Genomic DNA, 13607 nt, shown 5'->3' on the forward strand with positions numbered 1-13607 from the left:
TTTCCTTCATGTTCTCTAACATTGACTGTCTCGCAGCAAAGGCACCTCGAGCGTCATTGAACTGAGCTCTCATTCGCGCGCCCCCTCAGACACTCTGCACAATCCAGCCTTCAGAGTTTGAGGGACGGCGCGGAGGCTGGCAAAGATGGCCAGTGTATGACGGCTCACACAGCTGCCGCGTTCTCGCTAGCGGCATGGCCCGATGTTTATCTTGTTGGATTAAATCCTGCCGTGGATACGCTTCAGGATTATACACAACGAAACGCAGCGAGTTTGACGCATGCGTTTTCCTTAATGTTTGCCAGGGACTCTGCCCTCCACCAGAGAGTGCTGTTGGATTGCTAATGCACATCTAACCCTCTCACTGCAGTCCCCACACTCTACATTGTCTTCCTCGCAGCAAACAGTGCTTCGAGCAGCATTGGATTGAGCTGTAATGCCAAACGTTCCCTCAGACACTCTGCGCAATCCAGCTTTCAGAATTCGAGGGGCGATTCAAGGGTCCTGCACAGACGACCCATTTATGATGGCTCGCACAGCCGCCGCTTTTCGCTAGCGGCAGAGCCCGATGTTCAATCTGTTGGCCTAATTCCTGCCGTGGACACGTTTCAGGATTATACACAACGAGACGCAACGGCTCTTATGCATACACTTCCCCTGTGCACGAACGCCACAAGCTTTTCGTGCCCGGACATTTTAACATGTATGACAGCGTTGCAGGAAGCGGAAATTGAGACCGCTAGTATGGTCTCGGGCCGTGTGTGAACGCTTGCCCGACAATTCTCTATGGGTGTTACGCATGATTTGTCACGGATACACCATTCAGTTTCAATAAGGCCCGCCTCCTTTCCGCAGAATTCTTTCCACGGTGGCGAAACCGATGGAAATAGTGGTGCTGCGACAGGAGATGTCAACTCTGCTGAGCAAAGGGGCTATAGAGGAAGTACACCCCTCTCAGATGGAGGCAGGGTTTTTACAGCCGTTATTTTGTGGTAAAATAAAAAAAAAACGCCGGATTACGACCAATTCTGGTTTTACACCATCTGAATCTTGCACTCAGGCCGAGGAAATTCAAGATTTTGATGATCATCAGGAGACTCAGGAAGTTCCTCAGATTCGCTTTAGAGGGCAAAGCGTATCAGTACTTCTCAAAGTGCATGGATGGATTTCTGGCCCCGTTGCGGCCCCAGGGCGTTCGTGTTTGAACTATTTTAGGTGATTGGCTGGTGTTAGCGCAATCGCAGACTCAAGCACACTCTCATGGGGATCTTGTGCTGAATCATTTAACAGCCTGGGCTTACGCATGGAATGTTTCACACCGTTGTCTCTGCATCGGACGATTCCGGTGACACGCCGGTGTGTGATGTCGCAAAAACTATGTATGTCAACCGAATTCTCCTGACCGGAGTTCGGCTGGGGATTTGCGCTTCCCGAGAGACTGTCACGACGGATGCGTCTTTGACCAACTGGGGAGCTGTTTGTCAAGGGAGTTGGCACATAAACAGGTTGGAATTACTGTTGGTTTTTTTCTGGCTCTCCAGTATTTCTCGAATCTGCTGATCGGCCGTCATGTGCTGCTCAGATCAGACAACACAGCGGTTGTGTCATACCTGAATCATCAGAGTAAATAGGCAATTAAGTAGGTAGAATGAATCAATGAAGTAATTTCTTTTTTTCAAATGGCACGTCATCACAGTCTGTGATAAGAATCCAATGACGACGAGTTGAGACCAAGCTTTTAAACCAGCAGTATATTAATATATTCATTTAATAAAAACATGTTTGCCAAAGCAGTTATTTTGATTTCTACACTAAGAAATCAATTACTTGTACAAAATTCCCTTGAATGACAAAAGCATTTGTCACATCTCATATTGCAAGAAGAGTCTTCGACTCATCTATCAGATTTCTTTGAAAAGGAACTAAAATTTGTTTATTGTCATTCTTAGGCTCCATAGCTCCATTCCAGTTTAAACAGTGTGCGAACTATGCTTTGTCTAAATTTGCTTGGACAGCATTCATAGGTTGTCTAAGGTAGGCCCGGCTTTGAATCCGCAGCACCATGCGACGAGCATAGAAATCCCGATAATCAGGTGGCAGCTCTTCCAAGATGCCTAAAGCCCTCTCCAGAGACTGCAGGGCTCGAGTGGCTGCTACTGGGTCTTTATTTCCATATGGATCTTTCTTATCATAACTTTCAAGTGGTAGATGCCTCCAGAATATGTTGACACCAACTCCAAACTGGAGAGACAGAGTATTGTGAAACCAAAGAGCTGAGGAAATACAAATAAAAGAAGTATATTTCTGAATGCAATTCAGCTCTACTTCAGGATTTGAGCACATTTAGATGTATGTGTAGTTCACAATGTTAAAAATAGAATTCTGTAATGGTGCTGTAATTATGTATAACTTGTTGGTCTGGTTTAAAGAATAGAATACCTGGAATGAAGAGCAGGTCTCCTGGTTCCAGAATACACTCGTAGCGACTCGCTTTCACAAACTCAGGATAAAGCTGCAGATCAGGAGTGTCAATGTCCAAAACTTCAGACTTATCCCCTAAAAAATCATTTTGTCACAATTTAAGTTACAGTGAATTAAACTAACATTTAGTTCAAACATTATCACACACTTTGTTTACTATTATGTATGTGTTATGTGTATATAGATATACAAATTATATATATGTAAATGTGACCCTGGGACCACAAAACCAGTCTTAAGTCGCCGGGGTATATTTTTAGCAATAGCCAAAATAACATTGAATGGGTCAAAATTATAGATTTTTCTTTTATGAAAAAAAAATCATTAGGATATTAAGTAAAGATCATGCTCCATGAAAATATTTTTGTAAATTTCCTACCGTAAATATATCAAAACTTAGTTTTTGATTAGTAATATACATTGCTAAGATCTTCATTTGGACAACTTTAAAAGCGATTTTCCTCAGTATTTAGATTTTGATCTCGGCCAAATATTGTCAGATTGTAAACAATAATAAACAATGCATAAATGGAAAGCTTATTTATTCAGCTTTTATGGAAGCATATGGGTAGCGATATTCAATTTGCAATGTAATATGCAAAATGACAATGCAATATGTAAAATGGCAATGCATTTCTGTATTTACATTTACATTTTCCAATACATGTGTGCAACGTTTGGTGCAAAATGAAAATTAAATTACATAATTTTCATTTGGCATTTCATACACCAGTTTTAATATGTAAAATGAATACTAATTTTAACGCTTTTTTTTTAAATTTTAAGTTGCAAAATTAAAATGAAAATCTATTACAGAAATGATTAGATATGTATAACATGTTCAAACAAAAACTGTGGCAAAATTATAATTTAAATGCTATTTTTCTTAAATGCATTAACACTCACAGTCAAGACACTTACGATTGCATTTTTCATTCAATGTCCCGCAATGAATGTAGCAAAATTCAATGTGCACATTGAAAATGCATTCAGAGCCGATCACGTCTCCGCCCCCTCGCGCCATGTCAATCACTGCGTGAACAAGGCGGGGCTTGCAGAAGGTCAGAGACTCAAATCTCAAGAAGAGGATTCAAGTGAGAGAACATGGACAAGACCGTTCGTCCGTGTACATTTTGATCATTTCGGTTTATGGCTTCAATATTTCATTCGCACTGGTGGGCGGAGCTGAAACGCTCCTTTCATCTGATTGGTCGAATCGCTCCACCTTCAACTCGGTCTTTCCATTCTTTCAGGCAGAATAAGAGTCAGTGCGAGTGAAGCACTGTAATGTCTGAAACCACCGCTCACTATTAATTAGCATAATATTTGAATCCGATGATGCTGGCCACATAATTCTTGCTGCTGCGACTTGCAAGAGACCCCGTTAAATTATTTCTAGGTTGTAGTATTGTATAAATATTGTCCCACTGATAAAAACAGTGCAAATAGTTCTGTCTCCTTGGATAACAGTGAAGTGGAAATAAATATAGTTAAATTTATGAAATAAAATTAAATAGGATTTTTTGGGAAAGTAAGTCTGGCCAGTTATTCAGCAACACGAGTCAGACGAGTCTGAAGATCTGAGCTGAATTTGGTGAAACATTAAAGTTCTAGTCTGTGTCAATTACTCTCATAATAAATAATAATAATAATACTGTTACCGTCTAGAGCCGCGAGAGGGCGCTCTGGGGTAGGCTACAGGAGCACTGAGCAGCATAGAGCTAATTTTACTATTTTTATTTCAGAAATGTAACAATATTAATTTTTACAATAATTTATTAATGTCAGACACACATACCTAGTGCCTTACGACTTAAAAGATGAGAGTGATAAATGTTACAGACATGGAACTGTTCAGTCTATTATTGATTTTTATTTCTACTTCACTTTTTTTCCAAAGAGACAGAACTATTTGCACTGTATTTATCAGTGGGACAATATTCATACAATACTACAACCTAGAAATAATTTGCAGGTCTCAGCAGCACGAATTATGTGCTCAGCTACATCTGATTCAAATATTATGCTAATTAACAGTGAGCGGTGGTTTCAGACAATACAGTGCTTCACTCGCACCGACTCTTAATTTGCCTGAAAGAATGAAAAAACCGAGTTGAAGGTGGAGCGATTCGACCAATCAGATGAAAGCAGCGTTTCAGCTCCGCCCACCAGTGCGAATGAAATATTAAAGCCATAAACTGAAATGATTAAAACGTACATGGACCAACAGTCTTGTCCATGTTCTCTTACTTGAATCCTCTTCTTGAGTATTTAGTCTCTTGACCTTCTGCAAGCCCCGCCTTGTTCACGCAGTTATTGACATGGCGGGGGGGGGCGGACAAGTGATCGGCTCGGAATGCATTTTCAATGTGCACATTGAATTTTGCTACATTCATTGCGGGACACTGAATGAAAATGCAATCGTAAGTGTCTTGACTGTGAGTGTTAATGCATTTAAGAAAAAAAGCATTTAAATGATAATTTTGCCACAGTTTTTGCTTGAACATGTAATACATATCTAATCATTTCTGTAATACATTTTCATTTTAATTTTGCATCTTATAAAGCGTTAAAATTAGCTTTCATTTTACATATTAAAACTGGTGTATGAAATGGCAAATGAATATGTAATTTAATTTTCACTTTAATTTTGCACCAAACGTTGCACAAATGTATTGGAAAATGTAAATGTAAATACAGAAATGCATTGCCATTTTACATATTGCATTGTCATTTTGCATATTACATTCCAAATTGAATATTGCTACTCATATGCTTCCATAAGCTTTCAGATGATGTATAAATCTTAAAAAAAAAGAAAAAAAAAAAAGACACTTAAGACTGGTTTTGTGGTCCAGGGTCATATATATATATATATATATATATATATATATGATATTAATTTTGTTAAGTACTACCTGTGAGGTACAGATAAAGGGCGTCTTTAGGGCTGTACAGAACAACACGCTTTCTTCCTGTAACTTGAGCGAGAAGGTTGTCCATTATCTGATGGTAAACATTAAAATAAGAGTGTTTAAAAAAAAAAAACATGATGTGGCATTCCGGTTATATATCAATTAGAGGTCTTCAACCTTTTTTGACCAAGGATGCCTGGGTAGAAAGATGGAGTGGGTTCCCCTGTTACATACTTTAAATACCGATTAGAGGGTGCACTACTGTTCTACAAATACATGCAGCATAAGTGAAGAGAAGAACCTCTTTTCAAACATGTTAAAACATTTTTTTTTACAGTGACTGTTTCTATTTGTGTTATGGGTAAACTGAGCAGTGATGTGCAGAGTTAGTGTAAACAAAAACCAGTTAACAAGCTTGGATATTCATACTTTGTGTAAAGAGACATTCCCTTAACAAACTCATTCAAGTAATCAACATTTCATTTGCTTGTCTGCAAAAAAAAAAAAAAAAAAAAAACTTTGATCAGTGTCACCTTTTGGCATGGATAACTCACATCGTAGTGTGTCCACAGCTGCAGACCAGGGGAACTGATGCGAAAGACACTGGAGAAAAACTGCTCTGCCTCAAAGAACTGGGGTATATGGAAATCCTCTGCCAGCTCAGGGAACTGCTTCCTTAAATCGGCTGGTTCCTGAAAGGCAAAGGAATCCGTATAAATATATGTGAAATATATAATCCAGGCATTCTACAGTGAATAGGCTGACACATTGCAGCCTATATTCAAGTTAAACTCCAAATTCCCAAACAGGTACGATATTCATTACTAAATGTAATATAAATGCTACCTTACGAACATCCTCTCCAAGTGAGCGCAAGTAGTAGCTTTCATCCTGTTGGGAACAAGAAGATCTATCAGCAGTTTGGCCCACATATGTGTTTACATGCCTGGAAAGTGCCCTCAGTTTAAAAATTAATTTAAGCAACACAGATCCAATCACACACGTGAAGACTAGCGCTAGGTAGTCACTACTATATGTTCTTTAACTTTACTATATTCTCTTTAACTCACTTCAGGCATTCCTGAAAATGTATCCTTATTTGTAAATGAAGAAGCATCTGTATATATTTTTTATAAGGTCCTCTGATAACCATTTACCCTCCATGTTTATCTGTTAAAGGGATAGTGCACCCAAAAATGAAAATTCTGTCATTAATTTATCACCCTCATGTCATTCCAAACCTGTAAGACCTTTGATCATCGTCAGAACACAAATTAAGATAATTTTGATGAAATCCAAGAGCTTTCTGAAATAACCCTTTATAGCCTTCAGTTACTGACGAAATTTTTTTTGCGTATTATGGACCACAGAAATGTATGGTTGTGTGGGCCGCGAGTTGGAAAAGGTTGGGAACCATTGATCTATACTGAACTAAATTTTAAACAACAGTTTTGTTTTTGCAGCCATTTTTCATAAGCTGAACTCAAAGATCTAAGACTTTTTCTATGTACACAAGAGGCCTATTTCTCTCAAATATGGTTCACAAAACTGTCTAAATCTGTGTTAGTGAGCACTTCTCCTTTGCTGAGATAATTCATCCACCTCACAGGTGTGGCATATCAACTTCAACTTCAATTTATTTGTATAGCACATTTATACACAACTTCGTTGTCCAAAGTGCTTCACAGTGTAAAATAAAAACAAAGTAGTCATACAAATTTACAAGTACAGAATTAAACAAGAACTACTTAAAAAGCCAAGCTAAAAAGACAAGTCTTCAGCTTAGACCTAAAGACCTTCACTGATGGAGCTTGTCGAATATAAAGAGGGAGATTGTTCCACAGTTTAGGGCCTGCTACTGAGAAAGCACGATCACCTTTTGACTTCTTTTTGGACTGAGGAGTAACTAGCAACAGTTGATTCGACGATCTTAAAGACCTAACTGAAATGTAGGGCTCTATAAGATTGGAATTATAGTTTGGAGACAAATTATGTAAAGCTTTGAAAATAACCAGTAAAATCTTGAAATCAATCCTAAACTTGACTGGTAACCAATGAACAAAACGCAGCACCAGAGTGATGTGCTCTCTTTTTTTGGTGCCCGTCAGAAGTCTAGCTGCAGCATATCAAGATGCTGATTTACTCACATTTCACTGCTGGTTATATATGCTCTATATAATCGTGTATGTGACGAATAAAAATCTTGAATCTTGACAGCATGATTATTGCACATGTGTGCCTTAGGCTGACTTCAATAAAAAGGAACTCAAAAATGAGCAGTTTTACTGTATTGGGGGTTCGGGGAGGGTCTGAAAACTAGTCAGTATCTGGTGTGACCATCATTTGCCTCACCCAGTGCAACACATCTCCTTCACATAGAGTTGATCAGGATGTTGATTGTGGCCTGTGGAATGTTGGTCCACTCCTCTTCAATGGCTGTCCGAAGTTGCTGTATATTAGCAGGAACTGGAACACGCTGTCGTATACGCCGATCCAGAGGATCCCAAACATGCTCCATGGGTGACATGTCCGGTGAGTATGCTGGCCATGCAAGAACTGGGATGTTTCCAGCTTCAAGGAATTGTGTACAGATCCTGGCAACATGGGGCCATGCATTATCATGCTGCAACATGAATTGATGGTAATGGATGAATGGCACAACAATGGGCCTTTAGGATCTCGTCACGGTATCTCTGTGCATTCAAAATGCCATCAATTAAATGCACCTGTGCTCGTTGTCCATAACATACGCCTGCCCATACCATAACCCCACCGCTACCATGGGCCACTCGATTCACAACGCTGACATCAGCAAACCGCTCACCCACATGACACCATACACACTGTCTGCCATCTGCCTTGTACAGTGAAAACCGAGATTCATCCGTGAAGAGAACACCTCTCCAAACTGCCAGACGCCATCAAATGTAAGCATTTGCCCACTCAAGTCGGTTACGATGAACTGCAGTCAGGTTGAGACCCTGATGAGGACAACGAGCATGCAGATGAGCTTCCCTGAGACGGTTTCTGACAGTTTGTGCAGAAATTCTTTGGTTATGCAAACTGATTGTTGCAGCAGCTGTCCAGGTGGCTGGTCTCAGACGATCTTGGAGGTGAAGATGCTATAATTTTGTTCAGTGTATGTTAATCACTCAAAAATACTAATTAGTAATTAATGATGAAACACTGAATTATGAAGAAAAAAAAAACACTAATGAACTAAATGGGGGGGGGGGGCTTCATTAGATTGATGCTTGAAATATACATTTTACAGATTCAAAAGATACAAACTTATATTTATTAATTTAGCATAAATGTCACAAAATATTTGTCAAATAGAATGTCAGAATCAAAAGACTTCAAAAATGAAGAAACAAAAATATTTTAAAATGTACTTTCTAAGGTAACTAACCTCACTAATGAAGAAATCTGAGTGCTTTTCCTCTGCAGCTCTCTGAATCAACTTGTCAAACGGCAGTGTCCTGAAATACAGAATTTATGCTTTCACAGTTTCTTGTAGCTCAGGTATAAAGGATTCATGTTAAATCACACACACACACACCTGTACACGAAGTTCTTATGCAGAAAGTCCATCCTGGGCTCCGGGGACACATGCACTTTGACCTCTCGGTCTCCCCCCTTCTGCGCGAGATAACTCACTGTCCACGCGCAAACACACGGCCCCAGGGGCACGCGCTTTAGAACCGCTGGTTTACGCTAAGTAACACACGTGTTATTCATTTACCCACAACACCGCAATAAATGGCTGTTTAATATATAATACACGAGTTACCAGTGGATAGATGTCACCCAAGAAAGTCTCTCTGTCAACATCGGTGTAGACGGGTACCTCCAGCTTTTCCTGACAATCCATTTCGGACAGTTTTAAGTTCACTCTCCATTCGCTGCCATCTAAACCATTCCGCCTTCCGCTAGGAAATTCGACTGGTTTTGGCGAGTCGACTCTTTTAAACAGTTTGTTTCAAAGAACCGAATTAAAAGCCAAGTCTCTGAATGCTATGAACTAAATCATCCAAGTAACGCCATGTGGACATATTGTTGTTTATTACGTCTTAAGAAGTGTGTTTAAATCATAATTTAAATGAGAAGGTGAGTTGTTGACTCGAGAACTCCTCAGACTAATTCAGTCAATTGTTTTATTTAAGTGAACCGACTCATTCGTGAACAAATTGGACATAGCTACTAGACACGTCTTTAACGTATTCTGTTCACATCCAAAACATCTAGTATACATTTAATTAAGAATTTAAATAAGTCTGCGTTGTATGGAAAATACTGATTTAGTGTTAACATCTGTTATATGTATGTGGAACTCTTGTCTCTTTAGTATGTTGTAAGTCGGATTTCAATAACAGATGGGCCACTGAAGACGATGGGAGAAAGATGGCGCTGCCCTTACTGAGGTGCTGCAGCTGTAACAGGCCCGTTTCGATTCTGACTCGGTTCCTTACATCGAAGCCCTTTTTAGCGACTCAGTCCAGACGCCTTGGCCCCGTGGCGTCCGCGGTGAGTGATGCTCGTCAGTACAGCTCTGACTCTGAGCGGAGGAGACACGAGCAGAAGCAGAAGGTTGTGGTAGTCGGGATCCCGAACCCCTTCATCTGGTTCCGGACCCGCATCTACTTCTTCCTCATCCGAGCTTACTTCGACAAAGAGTTCAGCATTGAGGAGTTCACGGAAGGAGCCAAACAGGTGAATCCCAAAACCTGACAGCGTTATGTGATAGAAAATAAATCAATAATGTCAGTTATGACTGTGTCCAGTGCCTTTTATTGTGGCCAGGCTAAGACACACCTGTGAAATAGTTATAGGCGAATTATAATGTCTTTTGTAGTGTTTATTTAAAATATAAATATTTTCTAACAATATAAGTCCATATTTTCACTTTTTATCACATCCTTGAATAAAGGCATTCTTTTTTTTTTCAAAAGAAATAAAGAAATGACTGACCCCAAACTTTTGAACAGTATAATGTTACAAAATATTTATTCGTTGTATTCATCAACATTTAGCAGCAAAACTGTTTCCAGTATTGATATTAAATCAGCTTATTAGAATGATTTCTGATATGACACTGTGACTGGAGTAATGATGCTAAAAATTCAGCTTTGATCACAGCAATAAATTATATTTGAAATTATATTAAAATAGAAAACCATTTATAAATTGTAACATTTCACAATACTACAGTTTTTTTTCTGTATTTATGATCAAATAAATCAAACTTTTGAACGGCAGTGTATGTAAACAAAATCACATTTATATCTTTCTTGCTTGCTTTATTTATGTTTTGGTTGTTTTTTTATTTATTTATTTTATTAGCTGAAAATCATATTTTTACTATGCTTACTTTTGGTTGTATATGTGTACTTTGTAAAATAGTCTAGGAATGTTTTTTTTTTTTTTTTTTTCGTGTGACCTGTATGAACAAGCAAAGAGACCAGATAAACTTTGTTAACTGGCAAAGCCTATCCAATGCAATAAACGGAGTGCTTAAACTTATCCTTTTACTCTCAGGCTTTCTCGCACGTATCAAGATTACTGTCTCAGTGTCAGTTTGAGGCTCTTGAGGGATTAGTAGCTAAAGATGTAAGTACATGACGATACCAATAACTTTGTTATTTACCTGTTTAAAAATATTGATTATATGTAGTAATTAATCTAACATTCCCTGCCATAGCTAATAGGGAAACTTGAGGAAAAATGCGCTCAATTGCCTGTGAGCCACCAGAGGGCGCTGTCAGCTGAGTCCGATGAGATCATGTACACAACAACAGGAGATGTGGGAATTTACTATGATGATAGCGGTGAGACCCTATATGCTTCATACCACGCAATATTCGCCCAGGTAATATGTTAAATTATTGTTTGTGGCGGTGTAATTTAGGAAATATAAGCAACTTGCATTCAGCATATTTGCATTCTATTTATCAGACTGTTTCTGTTTACACCAGCCACATTGAATTCATTCAGTAGGTTACTATTTCAAAAAAAGAATTTTGCCTAACATAGACCATAAATGAATATGAATGACTATTATTATTGTTAATTTTTACAATTGCTTTTAGGGAGGAAATATGTAAGTATTTTGATGCGTTTTTGGTACTTGACGAGTGCCAGACTTCCAGATGAGAGTGTGGAAGGAGCGAAAATATTCCAGGTTGTCATTGGTGGAGAAGGAGAGAGACCAGAGACCAAGAGATTGCTGACAGCCAATTATGAGTGAGTATTGTGATTACTGTTTTCATTGTCCGTGTGTTGAGTCTCGATCGAAAGGCTCTTGTATTTATATTACAGTTTAACTTAACTATACTTACTGTATTAGGAGTACTAGAAAATTTTAATACCTTGAGATAATGTCTAGAAATCTTAGTATTTTCTTATAATTGTACTAAATTATAACATAAACATCAGTATAACATTTTATATCTGTCATTTATGCTTTCCTTTTTTTTTTGACAGATTCCAAAGGGAGTTTACCCAAGGTGTGATTCCAGACTGGATCATCACAAGAATAGAGCACTCAAAACTTCTTGACTAAGTGTGTCTAACTTGAAGAGGAGAGATTTTTTTTTTTCATGCTTTTTTGTTTTGTTTAATATTGCTCAACATGCCAAAACATGTAGGCAAAATTCACTGGGGAAAAAAGAAATAATGCTCCTTTGGCAATAGAAAGATATAAATGTTGACTTCCTGTGTGCTTCCGTATATTGCATCTCACTGATCTCACATTAATAACTTTTACATTAATATGTTTGTAATTTATGGTTGGCTCCTGATTGATCAGGTTGGTCTTTAAAAAAAAAGTTGCTGGTTTTGTTTTAAACTTTGTATGATGAGTTTTGGGGTCAGGTTGACTGCACATTGCAAAAACTGTACAACTGGACTGTAAAACGATACAAGAAAAACCAGGAGCATTGGCATCTTAACACCGTTAGTGTTGAAGACATAAAGTCTGCTGCCTGGATACTCTGAAAAACAGGTTTATACAGACTGATGAACTGACCAGTAAGTTCTGTAACGGTTTTATCAAGTCTTCTATGTTATGTAAAATATTTTAAGTGCAAAAAAACAACAACATGAATAAATTGTGATTAAAAATCACATTAGTTGGTTTTCTATGTCACCAAGTTTTATGTTTACATCATATTGAGAGACACATACTGGGGATAAGAAAGTGCACTGCATAATACAAATTCCTGATTTATACCATGTACTACGTTCCCTTGCTTTAAACATAAGATTTCAAGATGACACGAAGGACCATGAATTTCTTCTCTATTTACGCCTTTCAACGTTTTAAATATTGGAGAATTATTCCACGATAGAGTTGTGACGTTCGCGAACGAACCGATTCTTTTGAACGGCTCATAAACATGAACGATGGGAGCCGAGTCGCGGCTGGAGGGGAGCCGTTCTTTCTGTCGTTCTTTTTTCCTATGCGTATTTCACACAGATGCACACAAATGAGCTCCTCCGCGAGACAGAACAGTTATAGGGGGAGGGGCGCACCCAGCGCAGGCCAACCCTTTATAGCGTTATGTTATTAGTTATTAGTTGTGCATGTTCATTGCAGCCCACTTTGTTATTGTTCATTGACTTGAAGGGGCTGATGTCCTATTTGCAAAGTTTACAGTAGTAATAGTATGTAGACATTTCCATTTTATTTATTCTAATTTTATCTACTTTAAATATTTTTTGTTTTCTATCAAAATGTTCTTGTGTGATAACAATGTTCTTGTGTGAAAGTGTTTGTAGTAAAAGCTGTTTTGCACAGAAATTCATTGCAGCCGGCTTTGTTTTTGATGTTTATTTGAGTAGGTATTGTATGAATAACATAAGTCAACGTAGCTTTACACACACACACACACACTTTGTACTAAAGGTAAATCCAAAATAGTGATGTCACTGTCTAAGCAGAGGGATTTGTGCAACCCTATGGAATATAGTCCACACATGACAAACGAGGTAATAATCAATATTTCAGAATAATTCAAACTCAGATATTGGTGTGTGATATCTGAGTTTTAATTATTTGACTACAAATCTCACCTCATTTTTCCTCCCAGTAATTATTTCCAGGATAAACTGAGATGCCCCCAAGCTGGCTTCTTAAAACTGACTAAATATTTAAAAAGAGCCAAAAGAGCCGTTCTTTTGAACGGCTCTTTGAAAGGAACGGATCGCGAA

At 38.3% G+C, this 13607-nt stretch overlaps 2 protein-coding genes across 2 annotated transcripts; one reads left to right on the top strand and one right to left on the bottom strand.

Moving 5' to 3' along the window:
* Nucleotides 1-1906: 1906 nt before the first annotated feature.
* LOC132152925 (tRNA wybutosine-synthesizing protein 5) lies at nt 1907-9323 on the bottom strand. The gene is made up of 8 exons (XM_059561926.1): nt 9190-9323; nt 8959-9113; nt 8809-8878; nt 6243-6287; nt 5951-6088; nt 5400-5487; nt 2440-2556; nt 1907-2273 (listed from the first exon to the last, which is right to left on the bottom strand). The coding sequence occupies exons 1-8, from the start codon at nt 9268-9270 to the stop codon at nt 1987-1989; spliced, it is 981 nt and encodes a 326-aa protein (XP_059417909.1). The 5' UTR covers nt 9271-9323; the 3' UTR covers nt 1907-1986.
* A 349-nt stretch (nt 9324-9672) lies between these two features.
* On the top strand, nt 9673-12519 carry LOC132152926 (m-AAA protease-interacting protein 1, mitochondrial-like). Its single transcript, XM_059561927.1, has 5 exons — nt 9673-10109; nt 10935-11006; nt 11098-11224; nt 11486-11639; nt 11880-12519. Exons 1-5 carry the CDS (start codon nt 9801-9803, stop codon nt 11956-11958), a joined length of 741 nt encoding a protein of 246 aa, XP_059417910.1. The 5' UTR covers nt 9673-9800; the 3' UTR covers nt 11959-12519.
* The last annotated feature ends 1088 nt before the right edge of the window (nt 12520-13607 follow it).

This window comes from Carassius carassius, chromosome 11 (genome assembly GCF_963082965.1).
Source record: "Carassius carassius chromosome 11, fCarCar2.1, whole genome shotgun sequence".
Taxonomy (NCBI): domain Eukaryota; kingdom Metazoa; phylum Chordata; class Actinopteri; order Cypriniformes; family Cyprinidae; genus Carassius; species Carassius carassius.

Bases quoted from the DNA above. Each gene is read 5' to 3' on its own strand.
- LOC132152925 (XM_059561926.1), bottom strand. From the start codon at position 9,270: ATGGATTGTCAGGAAAAGCTGGAGGTACCCGTCTACACCGATGTTGAC. The intron at 8,879-8,958 runs GTGTGTGTGTGT...TCTGTATTTCAG, and splicing joins CATAAGAACTTCGTGTACAG to GACACTGCCGTTTGACAAGT. The intron at 6,288-8,808 runs GTTAGTTACCTT...TGTTCCCAACAG, and splicing joins CAGATTTCTTCATTAGTGAG to GATGAAAGCTACTACTTGCG.
- LOC132152926 (XM_059561927.1), top strand. From the start codon at position 9,801: ATGGCGCTGCCCTTACTGAGGTGCTGCAGCTGTAACAGGCCCGTTTCG. The intron at 10,110-10,934 runs GTGAATCCCAAA...TTTTACTCTCAG, and splicing joins TCACGGAAGGAGCCAAACAG to GCTTTCTCGCACGTATCAAG. The intron at 11,640-11,879 runs GTGAGTATTGTG...TTTTTTTGACAG, and splicing joins TTGCTGACAGCCAATTATGA to ATTCCAAAGGGAGTTTACCC.